This window comes from Stigmatopora argus, chromosome 21 (genome assembly GCF_051989625.1).
Source record: "Stigmatopora argus isolate UIUO_Sarg chromosome 21, RoL_Sarg_1.0, whole genome shotgun sequence".
Taxonomy (NCBI): domain Eukaryota; kingdom Metazoa; phylum Chordata; class Actinopteri; order Syngnathiformes; family Syngnathidae; genus Stigmatopora; species Stigmatopora argus.
Window position 1 is genome coordinate 11,101,102 of NC_135407.1, and position 14,568 is coordinate 11,115,669.

The window sequence follows — 14,568 nt, forward strand, 5'->3', positions numbered from 1 at the left end:
TATATTTTAACATTCATTTAATAGTGTACAAGATAATTCAACTGAAAAACATGACCGCATGAACATGTATGTACACAACCATAAAGTACAAACATTTCAATGAACCAGTCATAAAAAAGGGCACCTGGTCGACATTGTATCAAAATACATGAGGAAAAAAAAAGTCCCACAAGAGACAAAGGTCAATGTTTTCACAGAAAACATATACACTGTATAGCTGACCTGCAGAATGCTTCATAATACTGACATTAAACCCTTCTGTGAGGGTCCAGATGGAGGGTTCAGAGGTCATTTGGTGTAATCGGCTGACTCGCATCATAATAGACTGCTGGAAAAAGATCAGCATCCGTGCCACAAAGCAAAACAAAAACAAAAAACAAAGCTTTTACAGGCTCATTATCTTAAGCACATTCACTTAACAGCTGCAGCGAGCAAAAAAAAATATAGTTCTATAAATATATTGAATATTAGGATAAGGGGCCTATGTCATAGTTGTTCATGCTCAAATTATTACTACTTGTGGTGTCACTTGATTTAATCTTGTTTTAAAGTTCTGTCAAAGTATCCCGTGAGTAATAGGAAAAAACAGGTCATGTAAGAATCTTTGTCGACTTCCATTCAGGTCCAGGATTTTGCTCACTTGACAGTGACAGGCAGACATAAAGGCAAAAACAGCAAGTTTCAATCTATTAAAAACAGTTGGTCGTCTACATAAAGAATTGGAGACCTGCGCTTGTAAAGTAAATCTACAGTGGTTCGATGAAATGAGAGGTTGTTGCACAGGAGGTCCTTGACAACCATGAGGTTGACAATACGTCAACTTAGTGTCCGTGCTGGTTGTTTGCAGGGTGGTTGGGGGGGAATGGTGGTCCATTTACACCCGGGTGATAAAAAGCGCAGTTGCTCTCGTACCTGCAGTTTCCCTTCATCATAAAGTGTCGACAAACAGGACGCATGGACATGTCTATTGTTCAGGGATTAGGGCAAAAACAACACAATTAGTTTGATGAATCAAATGTACAGGTATCTCACATTATCATATTTGTTATTTATTCCCCTTTGACTGACCAAATCATGAAAAACAACCCTCATATTATGTTTTCTGCTCCACATACCGTTCATATTGTGTCCGCCTCTTGGACCTCCTCGCCCTCGCCCCCTGAAGCCAGGGTCTCCTCCTCGGCCTCTTACTCCACGATGAAAATGCCCCCCTCGGTGGGGCCCTCCTCTCATAGAGTCATCTCCCCAGTAGTGGCCGTTGTCCCCACGGCCCTGCCCGGGTGGTGGTGGTGGTGGTGGTCCCATCATTCTCGGGCCTCCGGGGTTGAAAGGCGGCCCGTGATTGTGGGGCGGCGGGGGGTGGTTGAAGCGGGGACCACCTGTTGGCATGTTGGGTGGGTAACCGCCACTGCTCATAGGCATTGGCATGTGCATATTGTTCATGTTGTTCATTGGACCATGACCCAGCAAACCTGGGTTGACTAGATGGGCAAAAGGAGAAAAATGGGAAAATGAGTCAGGCATGAGAAACTAAGTTTAAAAGGGAAATAATTCAAATGTAACTAGTTAATATACCGTATTTTCACGACTATAAGGCGCACATAAAAGTATTAAATTTTCTCCAAAATAGACGGGGCGCCTTATAATCCAGTGCGCTTTATATATGGACCAATACTAAAATTGTTATCACGATAAAATAAAATGAATCCGTTGATAGGGTACACCGACTCTACTATTTTCCCGTAGACAAAGTACTGCGCAGTGACTGCTCGGATATGTAGTAGTTCTTTTGTCAATTCAGCCAATGGATTGTGGCCTGTATACATCAACATCAATACAGCTTGACGAAGCATGGAAAGCACCGTTGGAAAAGTTACGCTAGCTACCAGCTAGCTACTATTTGCGAATGGGTTGTGGCCTGTATACAATGACATCAACACAGCATGACGAAGCATGGAAAGTACCGTTGGAAAAGTTACGCTAGCTACCAGCTAGCTAGCTAGCGTTTTCGATGACTCATTTGGACAATTGTTCAATGCGGACACAGAAAATGAGGACTTTGATGGATTTGTGGGTGATGATGACGTGAGTAAGTTGTAAAATGGCTAAATAAAGTACAACCGAACTCAGTTTTGCTTCCGTTGCCTTTTTAAAAACGTGTTTTTAGCGTGTGGGTGTAGCGTGCAAGAACTATATATCCCAAAAGTCACTGCGCAGCGGAAACCGGAAAAAGTCTGAGGCTGCTTCCGGTAGCCAGCGCTATTGTGGTTAGATATTCATATATAATATATAATATATATGCATCTAAAAAACGGTGCGTCCTTTGTGTGTTTAAAATACAGAAATAGCACTCGTTACTGACACTGCGGCTAAAAATACGATGCGCCATATAGTCGTGAAAATACGGTAACAATAATCAACAAGAATATACATTTTGAGGAACATCTCTTTCTTTTAATGCTTTTAGTGACTTTCTTTGGAAATTGAAAATTTAAATTAAAAAAACTCCACCTCCACCTATGTGGACACCAAGTCTAAAATATAATTATTAATTGTTATTTCATCCTTAACCTTTAATTAAAAATTGGAATAACATTTAAAACAAAATTCAAATCAAACAAAACAGAAATACACTCTGGATTTGGCCCGAAATAACACTAAATTTGATGAATAATAATAACAAAATGCACTTAAGAATTTATTTTTAAATTTGTTTTCAGTTTAAGAAATTGTAATTTTGTTATTATTAAAACTGTTTTTACATTTAAGAAACAACTTAACATAATAATAAAAAATCCCTTTGGTTTATCATAAAATTAAGGATATTATACATTTAAAATTTGATTAAAAAAATATTTACTATGAACTATGACTGCCATTGACAACAATAGACATCCAATTCGTGTGAAATGGGAAGAATCACTGTGAATGTTTCAAGGTTTTTGAACGGTGCTAGATGTCGAATCCATTTCAACTCAGAGAGTAGCAAGTATTTACTGCCAATTTCTCCCCGTCAAAATGGATTGGGCGACCGATGAGATAAAAGGAGGGTCCTGCAAAAGTTTCAAGATCACAAAGAAAGAGCAAGTTGTCACTATACCTGGTGTGGGTCCCTGATTCTGGTTTTGTGTCTGTTGCAAGGAACCCAGAAGTTGTTTAAGCTTATCAGAGAAGTTAGGCTGCTTGATGATGTCTTCAGTAGACTGGCTCCCAGATGCCCCCTAAAGATACAAACGTTAGCTGTAGCGGAATTACAACTCTAAAGCAGTATAAATTGTTTTGTAACTGAACCCCTACAAAGCCATCTTTGTAGAGTCCTAATGCGAACATGTACTGATATGAGGCCGAACCGAAATGAGCTCAAGCATCTTGAAAGGCAAAGCCGAGAAAGCTTGTTTGAATAGTTTCAAGCAAATACAATTCAATTGATCACTGTGAATGTATTCATTCATCCTAAGAAAACTTTAGATTGTATGTATTTTTCAATTGATTCAAATTATTTTCGGCATTCCCACAAGTTTGTAAATATCATACCTGTCAACCTCTGCCGATAACTGCCCTTATAAATGATTATGATTCCCCTTACAAACCCCCAAAAAACCTTACAAACACCGTACGAGTCGTACGGTGTTTGTAAGGTTTTTTGGGGGTTTGTAAGGGGAATCATAATCATTTATAAGGGCAGTTATCGGCAGAGGTTGACAGGTATGAAATATTGTCTGTATGAAATTGTAGTTTCACTCGTGAGATAAATAAACAATGTATCAAACAACCACTGCCATTATTATATGAAAGAATTTGACACGTTCACATGCATAAATAATGTACATATGAGTGCCGAACCGATTCCACATACGGCGGGTGCAGGTTTTCATTCCATCCGATCCAAGTGTTTAACCTGAAACAAGCGACACCTGAGTTCAATCAAGTGACTACACTTGTACACTACCAGATTGGTGAAAAGATGTTCTCTTAATTGGTTGGAATAAAAACCTAAACCCACAGTAAGTGGTAGGGCATCCCTGGCTATAGAACCTATGAAGTAGCTTCAAGTGAGTAAATGAAACAGATGAAAAAACTTTATTTCACTGTTGACAAATGCAGCCAGTCTGCAGTAGGCATGTACCATGATAGATGAAAGCAGCTCCTGCACGTTGACAGCTGGTGTGGTGGGATTGTTGACAGTGTTTGTGTTCTGGGGGCTACGTGAATTGTTGTTAAGGTTGCCCATCAGGTTGGCAAGGACAGGTGGCAGTTTGGAGCCCTCGTTCTGTGCCAATGCAGGAAATTGCTGAGACGTGTCCATGGGCTCCGAGTAGCTATCATCTGGCACTGACGAATCCTAGACAAAGTTAATAGAGAGTTAATTTTGGACCTAAAAAAAGGGTTTTGCTTTGACTATTATACAAACCTCATCGAGGGGTATGAGTCGAGGGGGCATAGGTTCATAAGGCTCCGGGTCGGGTTCATGTGGACTGTCAGGCACACTAGCAAAAAGAAATAAGCAAAAAAAAAACCTTGGAACAAACTTTTCAAGATTTCATCTCAAGTAAATCCAACAAAGCAATATAGTACAGTGGTACCTCGACATACGAGCAATTTGAGATACGAGTAAAATTTCGGGCAAATATTTATCTTGAGATGAGACAAATTTTGATATACGAGCATACAGCCGACGCGAGAGACTGTCTCCCTCCCCGCAACTCCCTCGTGTAATGTCTCTGCGAGCACTGGGCGTAGCGTTGCATTTTTTCAGTGTTTATTTTCCCGTTAGAAAGTGCGAATGGCGTATATACTACTTCTCGTTGGCAAGTGGTCGTGCGTTATCCTATTGTGAGGACATTTGTGTGCATCATTTTGAGCCTCGATAGGTTTCATCTGAAAGTTAGGATGGAGGCGGGGCAAATAGGCCAACCCAGGAGAAGAAATGTATCAAAATTTAAAACAAAATTTGAATTAAGTTTAGTATAAGGTTAGATTAAACTTATTTTGGAGTGTGTCTGCACCGTAATCCAAATTCATTTAAATTTGTTTATGTTATGTTACAAGCGCGTTGCCGGGCAAAAAGCCCCCCTCGCCCCCCCCTCTCTTCACTCCGCGAAATCTGTCTAATTTTAGTACTATTAAACACATTTTAGTACTATTAAACCACTAGTTATTTGTTACTTTGTTAATAGATAGCGAATTAGAACAAATAAAAATGTTTTTCCAATCCAATATCCTGTTTTGGGTGTTTTTTCAGAGGGTTGGAACGAATTAATTTGTTTTTAGTTCGAAATCTGTCAAATGTTAGTACTATTAAACCACTAGTTATTTGTTACTTTGTTAATAGATGGCGAATTAGAACACGAAATAAAAATGTTTTCCCAATCCAATATCCTGTTTTGGGTGTTTTTTCAGAGGGTTGGAACAAATTAATTTGTTTTTAGTTCATTTCTATGGAAAACGTTCATTTGAGTTACGAGTAAATCGACATACGAGCTCAGTCCCGGAACAAATTAAGCTCGTATCTGGAGGTAACACTGTATTAATATATACAGACAGTATTAAAGTCTTTAAAAAAAAACAAGCCCACCTTTCTTTACTGAGAAAGATCTCCTGCAGGATGCCCATCTCTCGATCCCGCTGGGTGAGCTTTTCTGTGCTGTTGGACCCATGAATGACCAGACTGCCAGGCAAAGTCAGAGGCCTCGGAGGTGTCCAGGGCACCCTTTCCTCCATTGTGTCATGGGAAAGCCGTCGGGACATTTCAAAAGTCTGCCTGTCCATCATCAGCTCCCGTTTGGCTGCCTCACCAAAGTCCTTAATTTTATTGACATTGACTGGGAATGGAGGGGGTCACAGTAATTAATAAATAATAGCGGGGGTGACACATTCACTAAGCTATGCATGTTTCATACCTCTCTCTGTCTCATCGAGGTCAAAATAAAAGTAATGCTTAAGGTTATCTTCCTGAGCCCAGTGAACAGTCTTCTTTTTCTTTCCCTTCTTAGTCAAGTCTTCTTCTCCGCGAGGTTCTGAGAGAGAATTAGGTTTGTCTCCTGAAAAATACAAACAACAATTAATTGAAATTGGAATTACTGACAATACATGGCTGGAAAGGAGACATCTAGTGTTCTCTTCTCTCAATAGCCTCACCGTTGTCCACGGAGTCAGGGTCTTCTGAAGGCACAGGGGTCCCAGGTCGTTCCGTCTCCTGGTTTTCATAAGTAGCATTCGACGAAATCGTCTCTGGAGATGTTGGTTTGGTGGATGATGAAGAATATGTAGATGGTTTACTGTCAAATGGATTTGTCTGAAGACAAAAAGAGAAGATGTTAGAATTGTTTCAAGGTGTAACTGCTTAATAATCGGACATAGGCCCTGTCGTAATAACGATTAAGAGAATGGACAATAGGAACCAGATGTTGTTTGGCCACATGCGATTAAAAAGTTTATTTTATTTTATTTGAATCATGATTTCAAGTTGACATACGTAAAGTTACTATGTTCACTTAACTTACTTTGGGTATACAGTTATACCTCTACCTACGAATGCCTCGAGATACGAAAAAGATCCTAGTTACGGAATTCCCCAAAAAGTAAATGCATTTCGTCGTCACGGAATTCTGACGGTGTTTTTATGTTGCGTTTTTCCAATTGTAGATAAAGCATCTGCTTCTGTTTTTTATCATCATGCCTTCCAAGAAAATTGCCAGTGCGAATGAAAAGAAGTTGTTAGCGAGGAGGACAATGCCGAATTGGTTGAGGGGCATAAAAATCATTAAAAAGGAGAGCACAAAGTACTGGTCCACTTACAAAAAAAGTTCTGGAACCAATTAATTAAAAACGACTGCACTTAATTCATTTTATGACATTGATATTGTGAACTTGATTAAATGAGATGAGCAGGTTTATGGCCGATGCTTAAATTTCTGAGTAAACTGACCTTAACTCTTTGGCTATCCGATGTTGGGAGGACTTATCCTTCCAAGAAATTGCATTTTACTTATATGAGGTTCTATTTCTTCTTTTGCATAATTCCCTGATGTTTTGAAAACCAAATCCCATCCAAATATTATAAAAACTAGCTTTCTGAGATAATTCATATATTCATTATGACTATTTTTTCTTGAAAAAAATAAACTTTTGAGTTTAAAAGTCCAGTAAAATGTTCTTCCACACCCGACTTTTGTTTACATTTGTACAGCTGTTTTGCAGAGGGTGATTATTTCTTCAAGCTGGTGAGAAATGGCATCATCTAAACGACTCTAAACATTAATGTTCAATTCTACAGGTGTATGTAGGGAATATGTGGCTAATTTCAAAACATTTTAGCAATAAGTGCACTTTTGCTATTGGTCTGTCTCAAAACTTAATTTTCACAAAAATGTGCTTTCAGAGTCAAAAGGTTAAAAACTGTTTGAGTGCCCTTCTACAGCCAATTTAGCGGCAACCTATTATATATTTACTAAAACTGAAGCCCAGTTTACTGATAATGTTGACTTCAAACTACCCAAGTCATTGGGTGCCATTGACGCCAAAAGACGTCCAATCACTTTTCAGAGCTGCCAACCTCCGTCGACCCCGTTTCAGGAGTACCCTTGTCCCATTTCCAGAGTTTTTCCCGGAGTGAATGTGAGTCACGCAAAATCGTTATGAAATGTATAAATAAAAAAAATTTAATCAAACTGTTATTGTTTTTTTTTTTTACATTAATTGAAATAGTGTTTTTGCAAACTGTTGAAAAAGTACAGCATAATGTAAATAAGTTTCTCTTTGTGTTTTGGGTCCTACTGTGTGCGTTTTACAGTGAGTAATTCCAGCACACGTCACGCTGAAGTCGCACTTGCATGTTGTGCAATGTGCAGATGCCGGTCCTTTTGGAGGTGGCTTTAACATGGGATATTTCGTCGAATACGAACCAAAACTTCTCCAAGTGTCTGGGTTTATTATTAGAAGTTGCATCGAAAATTGCCATCCATTTTGCACGTATCCCGATATTGATAACACTAACCAGTGTTGTGTACACCTACTTCCTTTATAACAACCACGGAAATTATCAGATTAGTTTCAAAACCAAGACTAGTGGTTTAGTCAGCCTTAACAATAGTTCCCTTATGAAAAAAAAGAAAAGAAAACGAGTAAATATTAAAGCTATAGAGGCTAGCTATCCAATCGATTCCGAATCAATTGCCACGCTGAGGTCGCACGAGACGAATCATTTGTCAGAACTTGTAACTCGGATGATTCACAAAGCACTCGCGTTGCCGAATTCATCCGGTTTACAGTGCAGTTGAATCAAATGCGGAAGGAAGTAAGATGCGGAAGCCGTAGCGATGGTGTGAATTTCGAGGCATTTAAATTGGAAATGTGGTACTTTACCAAAATGGTTGCTTCAAAAAGAACGTGGTGACAATTTTTGGGGGATTTCCGGAGTTTAGGGAGGTTGTCAGGAGTCCCGGAGTTTGCGTTACTTGTCCGGGAAATCTCCGGAAATTCCGGAGAAGTTGGCAGCTTCTGCACTTTGAACTAATATTTATGATTTTACATCTCATATTCAAGAGTCACCTACAATCCAATACTTTTAAAATGCAGGGTTTTAACCAATAACCTATTTTTTTGTTTTCCATCAAAAGCAGGTTGTTCAAGAAAAAAAATTGGTATCAACTGCAAAACACTAATGAATGGGATAAATTCATCTAACACAAAATATGCTTTCCTTTGTTTGTCTACATTTGTCCAGCAGTCTATCGTCAGTAATTCTACCTTGTTTGCAGTCGGGGACACTGCCTTGGTATTCGAGGGTGAAGCAGTAGCGGCGGCGGCGGCAGCAGCAGCGGCGGCGGCAGCAGCAGCAGCAGCCTTCTTCTTCTTGATCTTGATACCAGGCACTGGAGCAGAGTTGAGGGCATCTAGGAATCCTGTGCACTCCATAGCTACAGACACATTCAATAGTATGAGAACATGTAGCTACACATTTAAAAGTGAATACATAACAATAGTCAGGGCTGGACATAAACGACTGCCTGAATACCCGGGGCAGCCAAGTACTCTTTTCGGGCAGCTAATTACGTTTTGATTATGTGATGTAAAATAAATGAGGAAAATCACAATCGCTTCATCTGTTGTTTCCTGCCTTGGGCACGGCCATTTTGTGACACATTTTGTCTTCTGCGCATGTGAACTTTTTCCCGCTGCTCGTGTGAAATATTTGTCTCCGTTCTCTTAAAGGCGCCGCCATCTTGCAACAAATATTACTAGGTTTTCTACACGCAGGCCGGTGCGCATCAATCATGTTCCAATTGGGATTTTGACTGCTAATTGTCTTTGTACCACTACCCATAAAATATTTCACTATATCAGTGTTTGGTATTACGTTATAAATCAGGGCAGGTGGATTGCCACCACAGGCAGGTAAGATAGATGGGTTACCTCCTGCAGAACCCTGATAGTTTGTTAATATTATGTTGTTTTATGTTGAATTAAGTTTACACTTACGTTGTGCTGGAATGATCTTGACTTTAATTTCTTTGGCTGAGTTTGAAGGCATGTTTAGAGGTTTGTATTTCTTCTCCAATGGGGGATTATCAAATGGACCAGAGCTGTTTAGAGAAAATAAAATGGAGAGCAGTTACAGTGACTGACCACTAGATGGTCAAAGAGAGCAAACACACATAAGCTCTGATGGCGATGTGCTCACGTTTTTGCTGATAAATTTCATTACCTTAATCTCTTGAGAACCGGAGGCTTGATGTTGTACTTGTCACCGAGCTGAGGAGCTGCAGGACTTTTCTTAGCGGGTGCAGGGTTTGGCGTGTCCATCTCAAGACCTACAAAACCACGTGTCCTTAAGTAAAAGTATTTTAAAGAGACAGTAGTACCTTCGTTCTTATGATGACTGACCTATGGAACGGATTTTTGCATGACTAGGCGCATGAGCTTTAGCCTTGTCTTTCTTCTTCTCTTCCTCTCCACTTTTGTCCTTCATTTCTTTGTTCGGGACCTTGCCATCTTCTTTCTTCTTCTTTTTATCTGCACGTTGAGTAGATAGGATTTTAAGATAATTAAAAAGGAAAAGGCATTAATACAAGAGTAAAAGTAGGACGCTCATACCGGCTGGACTGCTGGTATTGCTTGATACACTCTGGGATCTAATTGTTGCCATCCAGCCATCAACAAGCACTGACGCCAACTTTCTCAATTCTATAAAATGGGTGAAATTAGGCATTAAGAATAAACTCTGGGACACAATATGTATAAGATAAAAGAGCATACTGACCTTCAGTATCTGCACCTTTACATAGTTGTTTAACCAACTTTGCTGTGTTGTTCTGTGTAGAAAAAAATACATTAACAAAATGAAGACGTGGTCAAGAGCGAATTAAAATCATACCAAAATGTACCACATACATTGATTTTCTAAATATTGTGCACTTATCATTAATTGTAAAAATATATTTTTAATGTTTAGCACATACTTGTTTGAGATGGTCCACTTTAAGTGGCAATTTCTGCAGAGTTAGCAGAATAAGCTGGAGCAGAGGAGAATTATTGGTGGTTTTGGAGTAGGTGAGCCACGAGTTTAGTAGCCTGTAGCCTCCAACTCGAATGAATCTATAACATTTGAGATTGATGCACTTGTGAATGAAACAACTGAGGACCACAACAGTGGCATGACATTAATAATTACAATTTGTATGGAAGCATTAAGACTAACCTGTTTAAAACATCATGAGATTTTGTATGAAGTAGGATGTTTAAGTACATACAACGACTGACCATCTTGGAAGAGGCTTTCATTAGACTGTTAAAAAAAATATATATAAATTTGTGGTATATCAGACATTTCATTATTTAATCACAAGCTTGAATTCCTTACCTGAACATCTTTGGGACTCCCTCCAAGCTGCATAGTCCTCCATCCTTGCCTAGGAGAAGCTCCACTCCCTTTAAAATTTCTTTGGGGTCCACCGGCACCCCGTCCATTTCTAAAAAGCAAACCTCAATTAATACATGTAGTTGTAGGAAAAAATTAAATAATCAGTTTTTATCTGTTGCGGCACTGATTTTTTTTAATTGTTGTCAAAAAATTTGCATCCAAAATAAGGCTGCTCAACAGAAGTGAATCCCACCCATAGTTACCAGGCCCAAGCAACATATTGCCCAACTCAAAATCATAAAAATGCAGCCGGTCCACCACACAACTTGTCTCACCACTTAATTCTACCATATACTGTTCCAAAAACACATTTTCGATAGTCACAAGTCCAACAACCAACTAAATCCCCAGTGGCCAAGCTGGAATCAAACAACACAACAATAAAGTTACAAAATGATTAATTCATAAAATATAACTCAATAGAAAAATATACTTCAAACTGTTATCAGACAACACCTCAACAAGCCTACAAAATTACTTATGAGCACAATATACCCCCAGAAATGAATGTACAGTCTAATAAATGGGAAGTGTTGCACACTTCCAGCATGAACTCTGGTCGCAAGAAAAAAATGAGTGTCCTAGAGCACCAAAATGTCTCCTCTAAGGATCTTACAGGGCATTTGTATTGGTGTGGTTCTGGATGAAATATCCTAGTTTTCACATGACTGAATGAAGAAGTTATTCATATATCAGAGCTTCAAATCAATTTCTAATCTGAGATGTATTTATATATCATCCAGCACTTAATTTTTGTCATCAGTCAATTAAAAGCTATTCATATCTACTTTATAACATGCATTGCTGTAATAGAAACATCAGATGGTTTACGAGTTAGTAATTATGACAAGGTTCATGAAAAGTTAACATTTTAATGAGGTGTATTTTGAAACCACATTTGTGCAAAACCACAATATATGGAGTACTGAACACCTTTCGCTCACTTATCCTTATGTTAAAGTATGAACAGTCATAGGAATGAATGGAATGCTCGCACTAGGCCAGTAGTACAAATATTATCTGATTGGATGACTGTTTATATAGTCCCGCCTAAATTATTAAATTTTTGAAATGACAGATTACAAATGACTGACAGTAATAACTTTTTGATACACAAGGGTATAATAGTGCCTGCAGCTACCTGTACTCCAATTTAAGTGTTAGCCAAGATATAACTTAACATTGAATGGCATAATATGGGCAATGTTGTGTACTTTCTCAAAGTTCCTTTTTATGGATTGCAATCTTGTATAAAAACCTGTCTAGTGGATCTCAGTTCATTGGAAATGTTATGTGAGGAATCAGTTAGGTCTTACCCGCTTAAATGTTGAAGTAGTTTTATATAGTCTCTGAACTCCACAACACTGGAAATAATTCAAAGCCTGAAAGTGGCACAACTGTTACACATGGAGAAACAAAAATGATACAAGACGCTGCTGTATTCCCCATTGGGAAAATATTGGCAATAGGCATGGGAGATCACTGGTAGAAATCGAGAATAAAACTAATAAGCAAAAGCAAGTAATTACTAAATTATTAGAAATCGAGCTAAATGTTCAGGGACTCTGTTGTTATGCCTCAGTTCTATGAAGAGAAGTCACATCTTAAATTCTGTGGAATAGAGGGGAGGGGCGAGACTGCTCAGCCAATGAGAGCACCCCTCTTTCACCCCTTCGACGCCAGACTAGAACTGTTAGCAAAGGATCGCACATCAAAAAAGGACGCTAAGGTTCTAACAACAAAGCAGGAGCAACTGTCGAGCGTCAATTTAACAAGACACCTGATACGCAACAGCGAGATCATTGTGCCTTTACGGATTTCAACCCCCAAGTGCTCAGAGGAAAGCAAGGCACTCGTCCACTATTTTCTCCGAATTTTGTGTTAGGAAAGACCGCTTGGCTCTAGTCATCCCACAATCTTTATCCATAGATTGCCCAGTGCGTACTGTGGGATTAGAGGCAGGCTTCGCTATTATCGTCAACAAGACTGCTTCATCGAACGTCCAGCAATCCTCAGCCCAATGCAATCTTTATGTATAGATTGCGGTGGGTTTCGGTTCCGTTGAGCAGCCCCTACGAAACCCCGGCAGGCAAAAAATAAAAAATAAATCCGACTTCATTGGTCATTAAGGCTCCTGAGAAAACATGGCAATCTTTATGATGAGATTGCTTATAGGTATTCACTATTCGAGATAAATTTAATTAGCCCAGCTCGTCTCACACACGAAGAAACAGACTTGTGTCAACGTCTACATTCATGTGTGAGCTCATGCTACACAATAGGCTAGGCTAATCAGTGCCGCAAAATGGCTTACATAAACAAGTCAACCAAAAGGTATTAATATTAAAACTAAATGCCCTAAACGTCTAGTAATAACATATTGTGCTTTTCGGGGCACTTATTCATTTATATAAAAAAACATATCGTCAACTTTGATGGCTTTAATACCTGCTTCAAAATTTCTAATGGGTGGGGCTTTGGTAGCTAAAAGCTAGCCTTTTCCTTCAAGAACTGGAGGCAAAAATAGTAATCAGATGTCCATTACTTGATGAAAAAAACATCAATTTGAGTAGTTGGTCGACGTCCTCGACGGCTGCGTCTTCGGGAAAATTAATTGAAACCTGAAAAAATACACAAGAAAAAAAACATCTTAGTTACACTCGAGTTACTTTTTCCCCTTCCGCGAAGCTAAATGCATGCGGTGACTTGTGTGCAAATGCTGGGGTGATTTCACCTTCAATTACGACAAATATATACACGAATGTTTTGACGTCTTTACTTACCTTTGACCAAATCCAGGAATGAGGCTTTGGGGGAGGGTCTAAGCTTTTATACGTTGTGACGATTTTTACGTCACGGGGGGCGTTTTTTCTAGACTGATATCATTTCAAAATGGTGGACAACCGACCCTGCCCTCTGGTTCAAAGGCAAAATGGCGATACGTGTAGTTTTTCGACGATTACGTCCATATCCCGTAAAATTTAACCTGGTACTTCGCGTATTTTTACTAGAAAACAATAAAATAGACACTTAAGCGGCATTTAAAAAAAAATCTTGGTACTTAAAGGCTTTTTAACACCCACGTTGCTGGTTTCACAAGTGTTCAAAATGGCGGTTGATTTTAAAAGGACAAGCTTTACTCTAAAGCCCTCCCCTCAGTGACCCTTCCACCCCCCCCCCCTCCCATTCGTATGTTTTGATAAATACTATTCATAAAGACGTGCCTTAAAAACTTTGGAAATAAAATTATGTATGTGGGATGTGGTATTTCAAAACATTTTTCGTGCATATGCTGGTTTTTGTGCAAGCAAAACCAATACAAAAGTTAATACAAAATACTACACAAAAAATCCAACGTTTGTTGTGTTCAGGTACTGTTTTGCCTTCAGGAGTTTCACTTTCCTCTCACTAATGGGGGTTTAAGTAAATCAGGGGTGGCCAACTAGCAAAGAAAAACTTATGTCTGCATGCCAATTTTAAACTTTTTTTCTCATGTCACATCACCAACTAAGATCACTTTGTGCAATACTTTTCACGTGAAATATTTATAATGAAAATTATAAGAGTTACAGGTTGGAATCTAACAAAATAGATAAAGGACAAAGGGGTGTAAGGAGCTGTGCAGGATGGTTGAAAATGTTAAACAA

General features: G+C 38.9%; 1 protein-coding gene across 2 annotated transcripts; it reads right to left on the minus strand.

Annotated features, from left to right (window-relative positions):
* ppp1r10 (protein phosphatase 1, regulatory subunit 10) lies at positions 1-13,688 on the minus strand. 2 transcript variants are annotated; one of them, XM_077590796.1, is made up of 18 exons: positions 13,370-13,688; positions 10,862-10,970; positions 10,700-10,786; positions 10,461-10,596; positions 10,262-10,313; positions 10,096-10,185; positions 9,886-10,014; positions 9,707-9,812; positions 9,481-9,584; positions 8,749-8,918; positions 6,139-6,295; positions 5,901-6,041; positions 5,576-5,822; positions 4,412-4,487; positions 4,127-4,342; positions 3,101-3,221; positions 1,116-1,481; positions 1-964 (listed from the first exon to the last, which is right to left on the minus strand). In XM_077590796.1, the coding sequence occupies exons 2-18, from the start codon at positions 10,966-10,968 to the stop codon at positions 822-824; spliced, it is 2,448 nt and encodes an 815-aa protein (XP_077446922.1). In that variant the 5' UTR covers positions 10,969-10,970; positions 13,370-13,688; the 3' UTR covers positions 1-821. The 2 variants fall into 2 exon arrangements, with proteins under 2 accessions (XP_077446922.1, XP_077446923.1); XM_077590797.1 differs by having other exon boundaries at positions 12,238-13,688.
* Between the last annotated feature and the right edge of the window lie 880 nt (positions 13,689-14,568).